This window comes from Gigantopelta aegis, chromosome 15, assembly GCF_016097555.1.
Source record: "Gigantopelta aegis isolate Gae_Host chromosome 15, Gae_host_genome, whole genome shotgun sequence".
Taxonomy (NCBI): domain Eukaryota; kingdom Metazoa; phylum Mollusca; class Gastropoda; order Neomphalida; family Peltospiridae; genus Gigantopelta; species Gigantopelta aegis.
In genome coordinates this window covers 40,332,643-40,355,559 of record NC_054713.1, presented here as the reverse complement: position 1 = coordinate 40,355,559, position 22,917 = coordinate 40,332,643, and the positions used below count along the sequence as shown (strand labels likewise).

General features: G+C 38.7%; 1 protein-coding gene across 1 annotated transcript; it reads right to left on the bottom strand.

Annotated features, from left to right (window-relative positions):
- Positions 1-8: 8 nt before the first annotated feature.
- Positions 9-21,420, bottom strand: LOC121390524. The gene is made up of 12 exons (XM_041522356.1): positions 21,287-21,420; positions 17,651-17,774; positions 16,783-16,910; positions 15,805-15,924; positions 14,410-14,489; positions 12,597-13,659; positions 10,710-10,783; positions 6,931-7,014; positions 6,240-6,372; positions 3,910-4,032; positions 3,217-3,347; positions 9-537 (listed from the first exon to the last, which is right to left on the bottom strand). The coding sequence occupies exons 1-12, from the start codon at positions 21,363-21,365 to the stop codon at positions 409-411; spliced, it is 2,268 nt and encodes a 755-aa protein (XP_041378290.1). The 5' UTR covers positions 21,366-21,420; the 3' UTR covers positions 9-408.
- Between the last annotated feature and the right edge of the window lie 1,497 nt (positions 21,421-22,917).

Here is a 22,917-nt window from a genome sequence, read left to right as displayed (position 1 = left end):
CAGGGGAGTGGGGCTACCATAATCTAGAAGCCCTGTCTGGCATGACAATAGTAGTTATTTACTAGCCCAACACTGAATACGACTAGCCAGGGGAGTGGGGCTACCATAATCTAGAAGCCCTGTTTTCTATAAGAAACACTTCTATCACATTCAGCTAAAAAAAATTGACATTCAATTTAGTCTTAACTAACAGAAATCAATTTATAGTAGGTGAAACATTAAATTCTGCGGGATTCTTGTTCTTCAAGAAACTTTGTCATTGCACTAAGTTAAGCAGCTTTGTCATTGCACTAAGTTAAGCAGTGGCAGATAATTAAAAACAAAAAAATGTTTTATCACATTCAGCTAAAATTGGTCGACATTAATTTGTTCTACCGTACTGAAAACTGTCTGAAAACTGTCATCGTACTAAGCTAACAAAGGCTGTCTTTCATCTGTTGATGATTTCTTCGCATGTACACATTTCCTGGCATGTTCAGAAGAGTTGTCCAAATGAGACGGAACTTTCAGCTTATCAAATGAGAAAAGAAGCATCACCTGTGGGGGAAAAAAAAAAAAATCCTTGTAAAACTGGGGCCTAATTCACAAAGGTCTCTTAAACTCTGCTAGACAACAAAGCATCCTCTTTGTAAGTCTTTTAGCACTGCACTGCGAGATCTGTCTTCTATAGAGATATGGGGCCTAATTCACAATGGTCTCTTAGACTCTGCTAGACAACAAAGCATCCTCTTTGTAAGTCTTTTAGCATTGCACTGTGAGATCTGTCTTCTATAGAGATATGGGGCCTAATTCACAAAGGTCTCTTAGGCTCTGCTAGACAACAAAGCATCCTCTTTGTAAGTCTTTTAGCATTGCACTGCGAGATCTCAAAGTTGCGAGAGTTTAGTGAATTAGGCTCCTGGGGCCTAATTCACAAAGGTCTCTTTAGGCTCTGCTAGACAACAAAGCATCCTCTTTGTAAGTCTATTAGCAATGCACTGCGAGATCGCAAAGTTGCGAGAGTTTAGTGAATTAGGCCCCTGGTCTACAAGGATCACCCAAGAGTATATTCATAATGAATTTGTGTTGTTTTTTACAAAGGAAGTAAGAAATGTTTTATTTAATGACAAACTCAACATTTTAAATTTGGTTATATGGTGTTGGACATATGGTTAAGGATCACACTGCTATTGAGAGAGGAAACCCACTGTGGCCACCAAACCAGGGGCTATTCTTTTTTATTAGCAGCAAGGGCTCTTTTATAAGCAGCATCCCACAGACAGGATAGTACATGCCACAGCCTTTATTCACCAGTCATGGTGCGTGCACTGGCAGAAATAGCCCAAATGCATGCACCGATGGGGATCGATCCTAGACTGACCGAGCATCAGGCGAGCGGTTTACCACTGGGCTACATCCTGCCCCCACCAATATCAAGTCAGCATAACTCAAATACTGTCAAATAATTAACTCATAAATGACAAGCCAATATATCCCATCTTAACTCCTACCATCATGTACCATAAGTACCACCCACATGTCAATCATAATTAACTCACCAATGAAAAGCCAACAAGTGCCAGCATGACTCCCACCATGATGTATCACAAGCTCCATACTGTCAATCACAATGTAACTCACCAATGGCATACCAATAAATGCCAGCATAATATACCACAAGCTTCACCCACACTTTGTCAATCACACTGTAACTCACCAATGACAAGCCAACGAGTTCCAGCATGACTCCCACCATGATGCACCACAAGCTCCACCCACATACTGTCAATCACAATGTATCTCACCAATGAAGAGCCAACGAGTGCCAGCATGACTCCCACCATGACATACAACAAGCTCCACCCACATACTGTCAATCACAATGTAACTGACCAATGACGAGCCAACGAGTGCCAGCATGACTCACACCATGACCACCACAAGCTCCACCCACATACTGTCAATCACAATGTAACTCACCAATGACAAGCCAATGAGTGGTAGCGTGACTCCCACCATGATGTACCACAAGCTCCACCCACATACTGTCAATCACAATGTATCTCACCAATGACGAGCCAACGAGTACCAGCATGACTCCCACCATGATGTACCACAAGCTCCACCCACATACTGTCAATCACAATGTAACTCACCAATGACGAGCCAACGAGTGCCAGCATGACTCCCACCATGACCACCACAAATTCCACCAACATGCTGTCAATCACAATGTATCTCACCAATGACGAGCCAACGAGTGGCAGCGTGACTCCCACCATGATGTACCACAAGCTCCACCCACATACTGTCAATCACAATGTAACTCACCAACGAGTGCCAGCATGACTCCCACCATGATGTACCATAAGCTCCACCCACATACTGTCATATCACAATGTATCTCACCAATGTAACTTGCCAACAAGTGCCAGCATGACTCCCACCATGATGCACCACAAGCTCCACCCACATACTGTCAATCACAATGTAACTCACCAATGACGAGCCATCGAGTGCCAGCCTGACTCCCACCATGACGCACAAGATCCACCCACATACTGTCAATCACAATGTATTTCACCAATGACGAGCCAACGAGTACCAGCATGACTCCCACCATGATGTACCACAAGCTCCACCCACATACTGTCAATCACAATGTAACTCACCAACGAGTGCCAGCATGACTCCCACCATGATGTACCACAAGCTCCACCCACATACTGTCAATCACAATGTATTTCACCAATGTAACTCGCCAACGAGTGCCAGCCTGACTCCCACCATGACGAGACCGGCCTCGGTGGCGTCGTGGCAGGCCATCAGTCTACAGGCTGGTAGGTACTGGGTTCGGATCCCAATCGAGGCATGGGATTTTTAATCCAGATACCGACTCCAAACCCTGAGTGAGTGCTCCGCAAGGCTCAATGGGTAGGTGTAAACCACTTGCACCAACCAGTGATCCATAACTGGTTCAACAAAGGCGATGGTTTGTGCTGTCCTGCCTGTGGGAAGTGCAAATAAAAGATCCCTTGCTGCCAATCGGAAGAGTAGCCCATGTAGTGGCGACAGCGGGTTTCCTCTCAAAATCTGTGTGGTTCTGAACCATATGTCTGACGCCATATAACCGTAAATAAAATGTGTTGAGTGATCATTAAATAAAACACTCCTTTCTTTCCCACCATGACGCACCACAAGCTCCACCCACATACTGTCAATCACAATGTAACTTACCAATGACAAGCCAATGAGTGCCAGCATGACTCCCACCATGACATATGGCATGTCGAAGGTGGAGCCTGACCACAGTGGTGCTAGTATCGTTGCGATTCCTATGAAACTTCTTCGAATACCTTGACCTAACCCTGAAAGGAAAGGAAAAAAAAATAGTCAAACCGGCCACTGTTTCAAGAGGACACTTCATTATCTCTTTGGTGGTTGCTTAACACAGGTTTAATTGTATTTGTTTAGGGACAACTGTAAATTTTAATGTTGAGCTTAACACAAAATAAAAAAAGAAAGAAAAAAGTCTGTTTTGTTTAATGACACCACTAGAGCACACTGATGTATTAATCATCAGCTATTGGATGTCAAACATTTGGTAATTTTGACATATAGTCTTGGAGAGAAAACCCGTCACATTTTTCCATTAGTAGCATGGGATCTTTTATATGCACCATACCACAGACAAGATAGAACATACCACGGCCTTTGATATACCTGTGGTGGTGCACTGGCTGGAACATGAAATAACCCAATAGGCCAACCGCCAGGGATCGATCCCAAACTGACCACACATCAAGCTAGCACTTTACCACTGGGCTTACAAAATTTAATGTGATTACCATCCCAGATGCAAAAATAATACCTATATCTAACGTTTTTACTTTGTAAAAAAGAAAAAAAAAGAAGATATATAAAACTGACCTTGGTGGTCTTTGCTGACTAACTTGGAATATAGCGACACACTACACACGATGAGGAATGGCAGAGAGAGCATATCAAGAGCAATACCAACAATAAACTTCCACAGTGTCTCATTCGGGGAGTCTGTCAAAATGATAAAAACATGAACTATAATACAAACAATAAACCTCCACAGTGTCTCTTCCGGGATGTCTGTCAAAACGATAAAAACTATAATACCAAGCATTGTTAATTCTGACATATATTCTTAGTGAAAACCTGCTACATTTTCACCATTAGTAACGCGTTCGGTTTGAAATGTCATTTAGCGGTGTTAAATGCACAATAAACTACAGTCAAACCCGCTTATTTGCATACCCTCGGTGCTGCTCGATTTTGTGCAATTAACCGGGTTAGTCGATTAACCGATAGAGTACCGACTTTCACTTTGTAACAGCCATCCAACTACAAAGTGGCATGGGAGACAGTCTAGCATAATGCGGTACTTCATACCGGAACTATTACAGTTAACACATGTCACATGCAGTTAGATATATATAAATGTAAAAAAATATATCTATCGATATATATAATTAGCATGGCGTTTTTGTTTTAATCTGCCAGACCAGAAATCATTTTCTAAAAAACCAACAACGGCCGTCACTGGGCGTCGTTTTCTAAAAACACAAACTGGCGTCGTTTTCTAAAAACACAAACTTTGTGCATTAAAAAAAAACCCACTGACCATCCACTAGTGTAAACAAAGTGTATTAGCCATGTAGTTAATGAGATAAACTTGAAACAACAGAACCATCAAAAAGTTCACGTTTCATCGGTGCACGTGTTTACAAAATGACGTCAGTTTCCGGAATTACCGGGCTGTTGATTGACCGAATAGAATTACGTGAACTTGTATGCATTTGCTGGTATGGTGTTCTTTCCATCCCAAAAGATACGGCAAGCTTTGGTATTATTTGTGATCCCCAAATAATGACTTTGCTATAGTTAAGCAATTAAAGTTAAGCTCGGCTAGTGAGTCGTTATCAGTTCCAGCAGTCTGCATTGCATGCATGACCGGTCTAACACAATTGACTGACCTTCATGGTGAGGTCCGACTGATTGGTGTCTAACAATATAGCAGAAACTTAGGGACGATCCATAAATAACGGTCTTTGTTATGTTTGTTTTTTTGACGACCTCCCCCACCAGTCTTTTTTTTTTCCGCTACATTTTCCGGGAAGCAAGTGATAAATCGTTTCTTTTGCGTTTAACAGATATAGCGTACACTGCATCTAATGAATAAGTGAACAACAACCCTTTCTCGGTCACATTTATTAAAAACATAACCGCCTAGGACGATTGATCTGTAATCTTTTAATTATTAACAAGGCTTCTCAACATAACGTAATAATTGATACAGAACAATGATTGCCCTGAACACGTCAATCGAATAGGGCCTCAATAGTTGAGTGCGCATGCGTACAAGCGCACAGGCGGTACTTCTAAAAATAATAGTCGGAGAGTTACTTGTTATTGAGATGGCCTCTGATTAACAGCAATATATTGCAAACAAAACATTAGGTCTTAGGTTTATTCAACTTAATTATGTCATTCTTAAATCTTGTAGTCGGGTATTGTGATTCGCCAGTAGTAACGTGCACACCATCTCATTTGCATGTCACACGTCGACTCTGTAAACAGCGATTACACTTACAGTCGGCTTACCACACAGTGAGCTCAAACAAAACAGATTAATCGGTGATTTATTTGAGTTTTTTTGCCAAAGTTTGATAGACATTCTCAGTCATTTGTGACATTAATTTAGCACCAAAAAAAACAAAAAAATCGTTATTTATATGTGCAAATAACGGATATATAGCCTGTAGTCTGTGCAATTAACCGGATGTTTTGTAGTGTTATAAGGGCAAATGGTTCCGTGTTGGGTGAAAATAGTCGATTAACCGAATTATGCTATAAACCGATGTGCAAATAAGTGGAGTTGACTGTACCTCCAATCTGATGTCAGATGATGTTTATCTCCTAAATAACATATATATATGTGAATTTTAACTTTATTCATTATGAAATTAAATGCCAATTCATTGGTTTTCTTTTGATGCAAACGGATTACATACGGTGAGCACATGGTTATTATTTTTGAAAAACATTCAAGTTTTGATTTTGGCTCTTCAGTTCAATTTCAATGTGATAATTGGAGGGCTAGTTGAATCTGAGAAGGGCCAGTAAGATTTTTCTCTTAAAATAAATTTCATTGTCACTCGCTAATTATTTCACTCAGGACATAAAAATAATACGAAATAGAAGCTTGTTTAATATCCTATAAGTCTCACCTGGAGAAAACCGGGGGAAACAATAGATGAGCCAGGAGTTAGCTACTGCCATGACGACAGTACCCATTAGAAGCATCTTCCGATCTTCAACACGTTTGCTGAGCCAGCCAACCAGAATAAAGATGATAATTATCTGAAAAAACAAGACTTTTTTATTGATTGATTAATAGATTAGCCACTACATGCCTAAGGCTCGAATCCCATGACGGGACAGCAATTTTTATTTTATTTTTTATTTATTTATTTATTTTGAGAGTACTGCTAAAGCAATAAAATATCATTTCCCCTACAGTGACCAACAATTTTCATATCTCCTAAGTTCAAGGGCCATAACTCTGTCCGCATGAAAGTCAACCGTAATCTGTAAATCTATATGATAAAGCTATACACAAAATAGCAGCATAGTAGTTTTAGGCACTGCGAAAATAAAGGTATAGAATTGTTGCCCCAAGTGTGATGGGTTTTACAAAGACTAGCCTATATACCTGTAGCAATTAAACTAGAAAAACAGGGAACATTTGATATTGAAAATACTTGTGACTAATCCTCTATATATGTTTACAATTCTGGTGCAATCACAAGAAAGAATCCCCAAATTCAATGCCTAATTAATAACATAAATCAATGAACTCTACTGGTGTTGTTAAACAAAACAAACGTTTTGCTGAAGTATGACACACAGTAAACGTACCTCGAGACCGGCTGATGCGTACATGATGCTGTTTTCAAACTCGCCCCAGCCGAGAAACTTGTCTGTCATTGGCGTAACCATCGTCTGTAACCACAGGAAGAATAGCATGTTGGTAATAACAACAATTTCACATCTGTAATGACATATTGGGCGTAACCATCGTCTGTAACCACAGGAAGAATAGCATGTTGGTAATAACAACAATTTCACATCTGTAATGACATATTGGGCGTAACCATCATCTGTAACCACAGGAAGAATAGCATGTTGGTAAAAACAACAATTTCACATCTGTAATGACATATTGGGTGGGACGTAGCTCAGTGGTAAAGCGTTCACCGTATGCAGGGCTTCTAGATTATGGTAGCCCCACTCCCATGGCTAGTGATATTCAATGTTGGGCTAGTAAATAACTACTGTTGCCATGCCAGACAGGGCTTCTAGATTATGGTAGCCCCAATCCCATGGCTAGTGATATTCAATGTTGGGCTAGTAAATAACTACTGTTGCCATGTCAGACAGGGCTTCTAGATTATGGTAGCCCCAGTCCCATGGCTAGTGATATTCAATGTTGGGCTAGTAAATAACTACTGTTGCCATGCCAGACAGGGCTTCTAGATTATGGTAGCCCCACTCCCATGGCTAGTGATATTCAATGTTGGGCTAGTAAATAACTACTGTTGCCATGCCAGACAGGGCTTCTAGATTATGGTAGCCCCACTCCCATGGCTAGTGATATTCAATGTTGGGCTAGTAAATAACTACCGGTACTATTGCCATGCCCGACGGCAAGTGAATTTTTTGGGTCATATGTTGCAGTTAAGTCTATTTTGTAAATATAAATATCCTGCCCTCACCCAACCCCTCAGTGTTACTGTTTTAATCTCTTTAAGTAACATATTTGATTATTATTAGTATTTATTAAAATTGTATTAGCTTTAAGTAAAGTAGGTCTAGTAAATGTTTAATTGTGGCTAGTGAATGTTTAATCGTGGCTAGTAAATGTTTAATCGTGGCTAGTAAATGTTTAATCGTGGCTAGTAAATGTTTAATCGTGACTAGTAAATTTTTAAAATAACTGATCCTGTGGCTAGTGGATTTTATGAAAATTTTAAAAGCCCTGCCTAATGTTGGTCTAGGATCGATTCCCATCAGTAGGCCCATTTGGCTATTTCTCATTTAAACCAGTGCTCCACAACTGGTATATCAAAGGCCGTGGTAGGTGCTATCCTGCTCTGTGGGATAGTGCATAAAAAAGATCCCTTGCTACTAATGGAAAAAATGTAGTGGCTTTCCTCTGCAACAGTATGACTGTCAAAATGACCGTATGACATCCAATAGCTGATGATTCTTAAATCTACGTGCTCTAGTGGTGTTATTAAACAAAACAAATGTTAAAGGGACATTCCTGAGTTTGCTGCAATTTTAAAGATGTTATCGACTAACAGAAATGTTTTAACAATTATAATTACATATCAAATATATTTTTCTGCATAAAATATTAGTGGTTTTATATTAAACATGTTTCTGATCGTTCTAATATTAGTACTAGGTTAAATTTCATTTTATTTTCTAAAATATGTTTTTTCGTACATACGAAATTATTTAAAGACAAAATCCAGTTTGGGCTTCTTACAAATATTAAGATGACCAGAAACACAATGAATATACAGATACTGATATTCTAAACAAGAAAATATATTTAATATGTAAGTTTAATCATAGAAATATTTTATTTGTTGGAAACATCTTACAATGCAGCAAACTCAGGAATGTCCCTTTAAACTGTAATAACAACAACAAAATCTGTTTTATAACATCGCTTGATCAATTAGTGGTGGTGCAAGGTCATGATGGCCTGGCCCATAATTTATTGTATTGCTAGATCTTTACTAAAGTAGTGTCGGAAATAGAATAAAACTGATTTTCGTCGATTATATCTTTCATATTAAACTGACAGGTAAATATTTTGTAAATATCTATTTAATGATACTCTACCTAACTTAACATTTACTTGTTTGGGTTCTCGTTGATGTACAAGGTGGTGTTTACTATTACAAATAATTTTTTAAATAAAATTTTGCTTTAAAATTTAAAGACTACACTTTCAACTATATGCCCATAAATGATTTTAAGAATATAATTTTATCTGCTAGTAGAATATAAATTTTTATTGGAGAATCTTTATAACAAACAGATGCTCACATATAACTATGATATAGCACCTTTAAGTGGTTGCAAGATTGTGTAAATTTCTAATGTACTTGTATTTAATTTATATTCACTAAATATGTTGATCATAATTAATAATTTATGCTGCAATTCAAAATACTCAGTTAACTTGCAGTTTTAAATTAAGTTTGTTCAAGGGTAAATGAAATTGACACAATCATGTAGATAAAAATTTGTTATAGTCTGTTCCAATAAAGTACACAAATCACCTGTTTATTCATACCTGTCTTTTAATTTCAAGAGTAAACACCACCTTGTACATAAATGAGAGCCCAAACAAGTAAATACTAAATTAGGTATCATTAAAAAGATATTTACAAAATATTTACTTGTCATTTTAATACGAAAGACATATTTGACGAAAACCAGTTTTATTCTACATCCAACACTACTTTAGACTAAGTTTAGTTAATATGGGAAAGGTTGGGGGGTGTTGTCATAGTCCTATGTGAACAGTAATGTTGGAGAAGCAAACCATGGAAAAACAGTCACTCGTGTCAACTCTTCTAGTATCTCCATGTATATATACAGTCAAACTACAACATCAATCATTTGGTCCTCAAAATGGGGGTGGGTTGGGGGTGAGGGGGGTGGGGGGGGGTTCAATGTAAAGTTAAAGTTTGTTTTGTTTAACACCACCACTAGAGGACAATGATTTATTAATCATCGGCTATTGGATGTCAAACATTTGGTAATTCTGACATATAGTCTTAGACAGGAAACGCACTATATTTTTCCATTAGTAGCAAGGGATCTTTTATATGCACCATCCCACAGACAGGATAGCACATACCACAGACTTTGATATACCAGTCGTGGTGCACTGGCTGGAATGAGCTTGATGGGTGGCTGGTCTGGGATCAAACCCCGTTGGTGGGCCCTTTGGGCTATTTCTTGCTCCAGCCAGTGCACGACGACTAGTATATCAAAGGTTGTGGTATGTGTTATCCTGTCTGTGGGATGTGCATATAAAAGATTGCTTGCTACTAATGGAAAAAGGTAGCAGGTTTTCTCTCTAAGACTATAATGTCAGAATTACCAAATGTTTGACATCCAATAGTCGGGACCGGCCTCGGTGGCGTCGTGGTTAGGCCATCGGTCTACAGGCTGGTAGGTACTGGGTTCGGATCCCAGTCGAGGCATGGGATTTTTAATCTAGATACCGACTCCAAACCCTGAGTGAGTGCTCCGCAAGGCTCAGTGGGTAGTTGTAAACCACTTGCACCGACCAGTGATCCATAACTGGTTCAACAAAGGCCATGGTTTGTGCTATCCTGCCTGTGGGAAGCGCAAATAAAAGATCCCTTGCTGCTAATTGGAAAGAGTAGCCCATGTTGTGGCGACAGCAGGTTTCCTCTCAAACTTTGTGTGGTCCTTAACCATATGTCTGATGCCATATAACCGTAAATAAAATGTGTTGAGTGCGTCGTTAAATAAAACATTTCTTTCTTTTCCAATAGCCGCTGATTAATAAATCAATTTGCTCTAATGGTGTTGTTAAACAAGACAAACTTTAACTTTCAATACCTAATCCTTCTATTTCTTACCTCCATACAGACTTGAGCAAATATAGTGTTGAACTGGACAGCTAGTAGTGTGATAATTTCCTCTCGAATATATTCTGAAATTAAACAATGACATCATCAAGATGATGAATCAATGTACTCATAGAACAAACGTGATTACATAGGAAACCACACATTACAGTAATAATTATGTAAAGATATTAATCAGTGGAATCATTTTGAAACTCCAGGATCACTCTTTTGGAACCACAGAATCAACATTTAAAGTTTAAAACCGCTAGAACCACCTAGTGGAACTCTGAACCACCCTAGAGGAACCCCAGGACCATCTGTGGAATGCCAGGACCTCCTTAGCTGAACCCCAAAACCATTCTTGTGGAACTCCATGATGATACTAATTGGAACATCTAGCATTAATAATGTGTATTCCCCTGAGCAACCGTACTGAAATCCTTGGATCATCCCAGTGGAACGCCAGTACTAAAATTGAAATAAGGACCTTGAAAACCGAGACCGAACTGGAACTAACGAAAATCCTAGTGGAAACCCAGTACCAGAACTGAAACAACCAACCATCCTAGTGGAACTCTGGTATCAAAACTGGAACTAACGACCATCCTAGTGGAAACCCAATATCAGAACTGGAACTAACGACCATCCTAGTGGAAACCCAATATCAGAACTGGAACTAACAACCATCCTAGTGGAACACCAGTATCAGAACTGGAACTAACAACCATCCTAGTGGAACCCCAATATCAGAACTGGAACTAACGACCATCCTAGTCGAACCCCAGTACCATCCTAGTCGAACCCCAGTATCAGAACTGGAACTAACGACCATCCTAGTCGAACCCCAGTATCAGAACTGGAACTAACAACCATCCTAGTGGAACCACAGTACCAGAACTGGAACTAACGACCATCCTGGTGGAACCCCAGTACCAGAACTGGAACTAACAACCATCCTAGTGGAACTCCAGTATCAGAACTGGAACTAACGACCATCCTAGTGGAACCCCAGTATCAGAACTGGAACTAATGACCATCCTAGTCGAACCCCAGTACCAGAACTGGAATTAACAACCATCCTAGTGGAACTCCAGTATCAGAACTGGAACTAACGACCATCCTAGTGGAACCCCAGTATCAGAACTGGAACTAACGACCATCCTAGTCGAACCCCAGTACCAGAACTGGAACTAACGACCATCCTAGTGGAACCCCAGTACCAGAACTGGAACTAACAACCATCCTAGTAGAACCACAGTACCAGAACTGGAACTAACGACCATCCTGGTGGAACCCCAGTACCAGAACTGGAACTAACGACCATCCTAGTGGAACCCCAGTACCAGAACTTGAACAAATAACTATCCAATACTATTTTATTATTTATAGTAATTATGTTGGTGGGTCATTTCAACAACTCACGATTACAAAAGAATGACCACCTCCATATCACAGTCATCTCTGTGTCCATGTCTCATTAATATGTCACTTATTTGGATTTTGCTAAATTTTATGATCGCTATTATTTTATAATTTACAGTAATTATGTTGGTGGGTAATTTCAACAACTCACCGTTACAAAAGAACGACCACCTCCATATCACACTCGTCGTTTTGTCCCCATGTGTCCATGTCTCGCTAACACTTCACTTATTTCGATTTCGCTAAATTTTAAGATCGCTACTATTTTATAATTTAGAGTAATTATGTTGGTGGGTAATTTCAACAACTCACCGTTAGCAAAAGAACGACCACCTCCATATCATAGACATCTCTTTGTCCCCGTTTGTCCATGTCTCGTTAATATGTCACTTATTTAGATTTCGCTAAATTTTAAGATCGCTACTATTTTATAATTTACAGTAATTATGTTGGTGGGTAATTTCAACAACTCACCGTTACAAAAGAACGACCACCTCCATATCACAGTTGTCCCTGTGTCACGCATCTCCGTGTCTCGTGATTTCTCCACTGACCCGTCCATCTTGTCGAACTGTGGAAACGACTCATACTCCAGCTTCTCCACAGAGTAATAGTCATCAACAATCTGCATTATTTCCGAATCGGACGAACTTCTCCGCCTCCCCGATGAAACACTGGTCAGGTACTTCTCGGCCGATTCCATCAGCAGGGAAGCATATTCCACTGAATTACAAATCTCAGCTACCTGTTGGTCGTCAGAGTAGGAAAGTGCTCTACTGCATTTTATCCCTTTTGTTTCAAAGTCGTTACCATGGTTACTGTTGTGAATCTCAGCTGATATGTCTGTTTTACCTGACTGAGAATTAGTACCCATTGAAACCTGAGAGGGTACAGAGTTAGATAAAGCTCGAGTCAATGATGAGGTGGGTAAAACTTGATTAGAGGTAGAGTTTGGTAAAACTTGATCAGAGGTTGAATTGGGTAAGACTTGATTATTAGAAGCACCAGGTAAAACTTCAGTCAACGACGAGTTTGGTAAAACCAGAGTATTAGACGCACTGGGTAAAACTTGAGTCGGTGAAGACTTGTGTAAAATTTTAGTACTGGAAGCACTAGGTATAGCTTTAGTCAACGAAGAAGAGTTTGGTAAAACGTGAGTATTGGAAGCACTAGGTATAGCTTTAGTCAACGAAGAAGAAGAGTTTGGTAAAATGTGAGTATTGGAAGCACTAGGTAAACCTTTAGTCAACGAAGAAGAAGAGTTTGGTAAAACGTGAGTATCTGAATCGATGGTTAAACCACGAGTTGAGAAAGAGTTAGCTAAAACACCAGTTGACGATTTCAGACGTGAAACACAAGAAGAGGAAGCTGTGGGAGTCTCGGAATACTGATTCGGCTCATTGTCGTGAGGCAAAATAGCCCTGTAGTCAGTGGTTACCTCCCTTTCTAGGTGGTATCTGTCGGCAATGTGCTCGAGTTCAGTGAACATGAAGAAGATGAGGATGGTGAGGACCAGCCAGAGAACGGCCATCAGAGCCTGTAGCATGACACGGAAGAAAGGAATGTTATAATGACACCTCAGTACATTGTAACTAAACTAGTTTAGACACCTAGTACTATGAAAATAAAGAGAAAGGTAGGGAGGGATGGAGGGAGAGAGAGAGACACACACACACACAGAGACAGAGACACAGACAGAGAGACAGAGACATGAGGGAGAGAGAGAGACAGAGACACGAGGGGGAGGGAGGGAGGGAGAGACAGGGAAGGGAGGGAGGCAGGGAGAGAGGGAGGGAGGGATGGAAGGGGGAGAGATGGAGAGAGAGATGGAAGAACAGAGAAAGAGAGACAGAGACAGCAACAGAGAGAGGGTTGGAGGGAGGGAAGGAGGGAGAGAGGGATGGAAGAGGGAGAGAGAGAGAGAGAGAGAGAGAGAGAGAGAGAGAGAGAGAGAGAGAGAGAGAGAGAGAGAGAGAGAGAGAGAGAGAGGGAAGAACAGAGAAAGAGACAGCGAAAGAGAGAGAGAGGGTTGGAGGGAGAGAGGGGAACAGAGAGAGAGAAAGAGAAAACAAGCAAGGAGAGAGAGAGAAAATTAAAATAAAAGAACATTTGCTGTTTTTACAATTCACATCTAGTAAATTTGGTGAGTGGCACAGCTTGCCATAAATATTAAATTTGTGGAAAAGTTACACTGAAAACGTACTAAGATGATGATAAAAGCATGTATGATTCTAAAGCACAGCTTGACCGTCCCCCCCAACCCTCCCCTTCCTGCCCCGATACATACCCCAGGTGCTGTGTACTCGTTCACAACGAAAGGTCCTATGTAGAAGTCAGCTTTTGTTAAAAAGAAGTTTAATCCTGGACCTATAAGAAGGAAAAATAAATAAATAAAATAAAATAAGTAAATTATTACTTCTTCTTTTTTAGGCTCAACTGAATTAATTTGATATTAAGACAACAGGAAAGTTAAAATGAAAACAATTTTAACATTTCTCAAGGTTAAAAAAGTTAAAGTTTGTTTTGTTTAACATCACCTCTAGAGCGCAGTGATCAATTAATCATCGGCTATTGGATGTCAAACATTTTGGTAATTGTGACTCTTTGTCATCAGGATGTTATTTTCTTTTGAGTGTGTCCTTAAATAAACCATTTCCTTCTTAGTCGTCAAAGGAAACCCGCACTGATCGAAATATACAGAATGTTTCACTAGTCCACCGGACAAATACATCTAGAAATCTACTTGTCTGCCAATATTTTCACTGGTTTATTTGATTAAGTATCAGGATGATGTTTGTGATTGCTAAAAATGAAACTGCACTGAAAAAATTAACTTGTCCTCTGGACAACCACCGAGGCACATTTTGCTTGTCCGAATAGATTTTTACTTGTCAGGACAAACAGACAAGTGCTTATTTGGAACAATGATCCACTACATTTTTCCATTAGCAGCCAGGGATCTTTTATATACACTTTCCCACAGACAGGAAAGCACATACCAAGGCCATTGACCAGTTGTGCTGTACTGGTTGGAACCAGAAAAACCCAATCAGTTGAATGAATCCACGGAGGTGGCTCGATCCTGCACACAAACACTTCAGGCGAGAGCTCAACATAAAATGGTGTTATGTTATGCATTCTCTTAGAATACCTATTTATTTAGATAGTGTCGTGTACCATAATATCTGGTTCCAGCCACAACTGGTATATCAAAAGCCATGGTATGTGCTATCCTGTCTGTGTGATGGTGCATATAAAAAGATCCCTTGCTACTAATGGAAAATGTAGCGGGTTTCCTCTGTAAGACTAAATGTCAAAATTACGAAATGTTATATAAACAGTTTGTTTTGTTTAATGACACTACTAGAGCACATTGATTTATCAAACATTTGGTAATTTTTACTTATAGTCATAGAGAGGAACCCTGCTACATTTTTCCATTAGTAGCAAGGGATCTTTTATACGCACCACCCCACAGACAGGATAATACATACCACGGCCGTTGATATATCAGTTGTGATGCACTGGTTGGAACGTTAAAAAATTCAATCAGTTGAATGGATCCACCGAAGTGTTTTGATCCTGCAAACGCAAGCACCCCAGGTGAACACTCAACCAACTGAGCTAAATCCCGCCTCCTGTTTGGCTCAAAGTCAGTAAATGACTGAATTGAATTGGTTACCTAGCAACAAGCCGGTCTGTCTAATAGCTATGAGGCGAGAAATGACGCTCGTTCGTTCTTGTTCTGTGGTGAATCGGGCGATGGTGGCAATTATAACGGATTCTCCTCCAATTCCCACTCCTAGAAGAAATACAAATGATGAATGAATGTTTGACACCCCAGCACACAAAAATACATCGGCTATTGGGTGTCAAACAAACGTAAATATAGGAATGATGTGGTGATCAAAATCAAAATAAACATACAAAAGTTAAATTAACAAACACTGTAAAGAGCTGTGCATACAATGAAAGAATAAATGAATGAGCGAGCGAGCGAATAAGTGAGCGAGAGAATGAACGAACAAACAAATATATTAATCAATATGTACAGAAATTAGTTTTCTAAACTGAAAGAATCTTTTTATAGAGCTTGACAGAGTTCGAAATGGCAAGCTGCAAAAATTAAACAGCAGTCCATCTTTCACCTGCTAAAACCACCCAAAAAAACAAATCAGAGGTTATTTGTTTTAAAACAGATGGATGTATCTGCTATTTAGCTTGTGATTCTGCTATATTTTAATTTCATAATGTTCGAAAATACATCTCAGAGATGCTAATTTTCCACACACTGTCTTAATACTCCCTTCACCAAGTAGATATACAGCTGGGAATGTTTTCAAAACATTATCGAAGATAATGTACACCCTGGTTAAACAAACCTTGTTTTTTTTCCCTTTTGTTTACTGTACAGTGCTGAACAGGGGAGAAGATGTATGTTTAATAAAAACAAATACAGTGGTAACCCCACTAAACTGGACACTCTTAGGGCCAAGTAAAATGTCCAGTTTTAAGAAGTATCCAGTTTACATAGGTTAATTTCTGTACTGATTTTTAAAAAAGGACCGTGAAAAATGTCCGGTTTTGGGGGAATTCCGGTTTACAGAGGGTCCGGTTTTGTGAGGTTTCACTGTATACATGATAAAATAGACGAGCTGACCTGCGACAAGCCTGCTCGCCACCAGGAACCACTTGGAGATCCCGACAAAGTACATAAAACTGCCGACAATCTCCCAGCATGCAGCGAACATTATTATCAACTTCACTCTGTGAGAACGGTCAGCCCATCTGAAACAAAGAAAATAAATATGGAATTGTGCCGTGTAAACTCAAAACGTAAAGCACACATATTTTGATTCATGAGTCACAGTGCAAATTTAGGGTTTAAACAAGACTTTTCTTCTTCTTTTTTTCTTTTTCTGTACTAAATTGGCACAAACATTTCACCATTAATTTTATTTTGATAACCATCCTACTGTACATATGCAGTCTTGAAAAAAAAAAAGAAGAAGAGATATTTGTACAGCGATGGTCGCAAGTCCAGTTTCAAATTAAATACACATTATTTTAGTAAAAATATTACAGCTTCAAGGTTATGTCTTTAATCCACTAATACATAATGTATGTAACTGACTACCATCTGACTCACTATTTAAAGCAGACTTTTCTTTCTGTCTTTTTTCTTTTTTAAATATCAATTGTTAAATAGAAAACACATATTCTGCATTCTTAAATGTCTAACTTACAGAAAACAGTTTTTATGGGGTAGGTCCAGTCAAAATTATTTAGGGCCATAATAATATGCACCCAAGATTTTCATCCCCACATACCCCAAAGATAAAACCTCATCCCTTTTTTACTAGCAACATTTCTTTTTTTAAACTTTGCTCATGGTGCAGTAATTCCAGTGTCCTAAAAAAAAAAACTACCAAAAAAACAAACATTTCACCAACAACTTGTACTTTTTCAAATTAAAATGTAGCAGTTATTTTATTGTGGCAGTTATTTTATTTTGGTCTAATGATTACCTTCCCAAGAGCGGCCCTGCAAACAACCCAGAGAAGCTGAAAGCCGCTAGGATGATGCCCAGTACGTACTTCTGAGCTCCATATGTCTTGTGTACGTACAACCACGTACTTGGAAGAATCACAGCTGAAACAAAATTACAACAGGAAAATATTTTTTTTAGTAGAGATTAAAATGAAATTAAAAAAAAAAATTAATAATAATAATAATAATCTTCAAAAAAACATTTGTAGAAGGTTCCTGTGAAATTTTTCTGGGTTTGCACATTTTAGCCAATTTTCAGATATATATATGTAGAGTACTACAGCGAGGGGGGGGGGGGGGGCAGGACGTAGCCCAGTAGTAAAGCGTTCGCTTGATGCGTGGTCGGTTTAGGGTCAATCCCGTTCGGTGGGCCCATTGGGCTATTTCTCGCTCCAGCCAGTGCACCACGATTGGTATATCAAGGCCATGGTATGTGTTATCCTGTCTGTGGGATGGTGCATATAAAAGATCCCTTGCTGCTAATCTCACGCCATATAACCGTAAATAAAATGTGTTGAGTAAATAACATAAGAAATGTGAATATTTTTAGTTTAATATTTTTCATGATACAATTAATTCAGTAAATAAAATGTCAAAATGGGCCAAAAATCTTCAGAAGACATTAAAATTTTTAATAGATACAAACTTTAATGAAATTCAAACTAAATAGTCAGGGCTTCTAGAATTTTTATAAAATCCACTAGCCATGGGATCAGTGATTAAAATAATTTTACTAGCCACAATTAAAAATTCACTAGCCCTACTTTAAGTTAATACAATTTTACTAAATAATAGTAATAATCAGATATATCACCTAAACAGGGAGATAGAGCTTCAAAACACTAACACTGGGGGGTGGGGTGGGGGCAGAATATTCATATTTACAACGTAACAACAGACAACGTTTGAGCACAGTTTAAAAAAAAAAAAGGAAAAAAAAAAGAAGACAGGAATAGTTTTAATAGCACTAAATAGGACCGGGCGGATATTATACCAAAAAACCTTTCTAATTCATCCACTGATATAAAATACATACATGTATGTATATTGGAGAGTTAATAAACTCACGGACATGTACAATACCAATGCCCATATTTTCAAGGCAATATTAGCCTATGGAATAGTAAAACCATAATTGTTATGACATCACTATGGCGATATAGATGTTTTGGGATTCTATCTCATATTCTTACACTTCCAACCCAAAATTTATGATTCGCAGAAGCATGGAATCGTGCCAAATTAACAGCCTGCCTTGTATTACATCATGTATGTCATAACAAATGATATTGCATAAAATTAGAAAGACTATCTCTACTCTAGTTCACCAAGATAAACCTCGCGTGCAAGCACAAACAGTGAGGTTTATCCTGTCTAGGCATTCCGCCATTAGCAGCTTCTGGACAACGGTTCCGAGGAATTTTGCTCGGAGCGAGAAATTGCGGTCAAAATAACGATTACCATCACATTTCCACACCCTAATCGTATATTGTGATCTATTTCGAGCTCACTGAGACCAAGAAATACTTACTTTGAAACAATCTTCACTTTGAATTAAAGGAAAAAAGTCTGACTTTACCGAGCGGATTCTAGCAGCCACTTTCTAGCAGACAATTACGCTGGCAGACAATTTCAGCTGACACGCATGGCGACGTTCTAAACACCAGACTCATATGCCTTTCGAAGACCTTTTAAGACATAAAAATGAGTCTTGGTTGTTATTTTGATTTTGTGTGGGTTTTTTATATAAGAAAGAAGTGTTTTATTTAACGACGCACTCAACACATTTTATTTACGGTTATATGGCGTCAGACATATGGTTAAGGACCACACAGATTTTGAGAGGAAACCCGCTGTCGCCACTACATGGACTACTCTTCCGATTGGCAGCAAGGGATCTTTTATTTGCGCTTCCCACAGGCAGGATAGCACAAACCATGGCCTTTGTTGAACCAGTTATGGATCACTGGTCGGTACAAGTGGTTTACACCTACCCATTGAGCCTTGCGGAGCACTCACTCAGGGTTTGGAGTCGGTATCTGGATTAAAAATCCCATGCCTCGACTGGGATCTGAACCCAGTACCTACCAGCCTGTAGACCGATGGCCTGCCACGACGCCATTTTTTTTTATATAAAGATACTCTTTTAAAGGGACACGCCCTAGTTACGGCTAGTTGTTAACCATTACGGCGTTGTTTTTCGCTATTAAACCCATTTTTTCACAAATAAAATTGCACTTTACTTACATTTTATTATTTAGAATACACATTTCCATTCACCTGAAGTGCTTTTTGGTAATCCTGATGTTTGTAAAACCACGAAATGCATTTTTTGTATTTCTTAAAATGCTGCGCGCACTCGAGAAGCAAGCGAGGTCCAATCTATTTTTAGAGGGAATCTTCCTGTGTAAACGTCACAGACGTTGGTATACCACGTGACCGTTATCATTTTGGTTCGGTTTGTTTTCTCGTGCATGGTTCGCGCAATCAACATCCGATTTGTTGTCATTTGCTTGTTGTTCATTTGTGAGATATTTCTTCACAGTTCGTGAACATTTTGAGTAACAATAAAGTTCAGACAAGTAAGTGTCTCAATACAAAACGTTACAAACCCTTAAAACCAATAATTTTGCTAAGTCTTACGATATCTGGAGAGGGGATACAACCAGGACAGAACAGTTGGAACATGTCCAGGAGAGGTGAAAGGAACGCACCCCAAGTCTGTGAAATTTGTCGTGATGTAGGCATTGTTGTGCTTCGAGCGACATCTACCGGTGACATCAGAATACTAACTTTCAAAATTATTTCAAGCAATTGGGACATGGGGATTCCCATGGTATTTATCGATATAAAACCTGCTTTTTCACTCCATTTGATAAAAACGTGATCTAAGTGTGTTACAGGTTTGTAGATTAACCAAATTATAATTTATTTTCGCTGGATGGAACTAGGGTGTGCGGCTTTAAACTCTGAAATTCTTAAGTTATAGTGAATACTAATAATTAGCATATCGGTGTGTTTGAAAGGCGTATGAGTCCAGTGTTTAGAACGTCGCCATGCGTGTCAGCTGAAATTGTCTGCCAGCGTAATTGTCTGCTAGAAAGTGGCTGCTAGAATCCGCTCGGTAAAGTCAGACTTTTTTCCTTTAATTCAAAGTGAAGATTGTTTCAAAGTAAGTATTTCTTGGTCTTGAAATAGATCACAATATACGATTAGGGTGTGGAAATGTGATGGTAATCGTTATTTTGACCGCAATTTCGTTCCGAGCAAAATTCCTCAGAACCGTTGTCCAGAAACTGCTAATGGCGGAATACCTAGACAGGATAAACCTCGCTGTTTGTGCTTGCACGCGAGGTTTATCTTGGTGAACTATCTCTACTCTAGACATTTCCAATTAAGTTTCCAACAGTTAACTACAGAACAAATATTATGTATAAAAGAAGTAACATATAGGCATCAACATTTGTTTTCAATTATATTAATTTCAAAACTATGTATTATGATATAATGCGACTATCGTTATATTACGACATTATGTAACAAACGAAACTATGATCACTACCGATAAAATTGATTACAATAAATAAACCTTGATAACAAATTCTACAATTTACCATATTCTATTCCTCCCATAAAAAAGTAGCTTCCGAATGTAATATAGGTGAGCCTTTTCTTGGCCACCGTGGACAACATTTTTACGAGAAATTTGACATTTCAGAACCAAACCAAAACACCACCACCTGTCAAGTGTTTTTTTCCTGTTCACGTATTTTCCTCCCTTACAAACAGAGATTCACATTAAATTCAGTCAGCAAACGTTTCGCTAACGTTCGCGAACTATTTGATTGGTTCCCGACGTGATCATTTGGTTTATCGTAAAGCGCATAAACCAGTCTAGCGGACGTTTTTCTGCTCGGTCTAGCTGAACTCAGCCCTGATGTTTATAGCATCCCGTCTTTAGCATATGGATGCATAAGACACCAACATGTACTAAAAGCGACGCCACACGATACAAGTGCCTGTTACCGGCCCCGGTCGGACTGCTGGTGTTCCCTTGCAGTTGCCAGTGCAGGCGGTCCCCGCCCTCCACCCTACCCCATCCCCACGCCTTTGCTGTCCTGGTTTGCTCAGAATGTAGTCAGGAATAATATATTAAAAATGTAGAAACATATAATTAGTGGAACAGGTAATAAACTGCTTTTAAAGTTACTGTAGTCTGAGCACTGACGTCATCAATATTTAAAACAAAAAACACCCCAAAACGTATTTTCCAGGGCATTTTGTGCCTAAAGTGACAACTTAATTGATCTTACATAATTTGAGAATACTGGTTTTAAAAAAAGTTACTAACTCAAATTTCCATCATTTATCCTTGAAAATTCAAGATGACCGCCACATCATATACTAAAACATAAAATGTAATGTCTAAACTTCTAACTGAGGTGCATTCATAATATTAACAGTTATTCCTATATGTTTTATATGTCTAACAATAGATATATGCTACCTTTGAAGTGTTTAGTTAGTTATATATAATAAACTAAATTCAATATGTCTGTCAATATAACCAAGAAACTAACAAAATTCTAGAAAACATTATTTCAGCGTCTAGCTGACATTGTTATTTATAAATGGACAACAGTTACTCTCTCGTTTTCTTTGGATGAAGATGAAATTGAATATTACACTCGTTGTTTAGAAACGTATCCAGCTCGCTTTCGCTGGTTTTTAAACAACTCGTAAGATAAATGGTATCTAACGGCCACTTATGTAGTATTCTCTATGTACCAAGTTTTCCACTAATATAGCCTTTTTTAATGTTACATTAAACACATTTTCTTGCTTAGAATATCAGTGTCCTTATATACATTATCTAGCTTGTCTTCTAATGTTTCAACCCAAACTTGATTTTACCTCCTAATAATTTTATATGTGCAAAAACAAAAACATACCGGTAGGATGTAAAATGAAGTTTAAGTTACTATAAACAGATTATGACTGAACAGATACACACTGATGGGTGCTTTTATATTGCATCATCTTATTCTTTATTATGATAAAAGAACTCCTCCTCTTCAGTGCCTGCCAACAGGCAAGGTCCTGAAAAGCAAGGACTTGGGGCCTCCAGAAGCAGTTTTGTCATTTTAAACATGTTGTCATACTCGTAAAAGCAATAAAACATCGTGGAAATTATATAATCCTTTGCTTAAAAAAAATATAGGGGCGGGATTCAGCTCACTTGGTT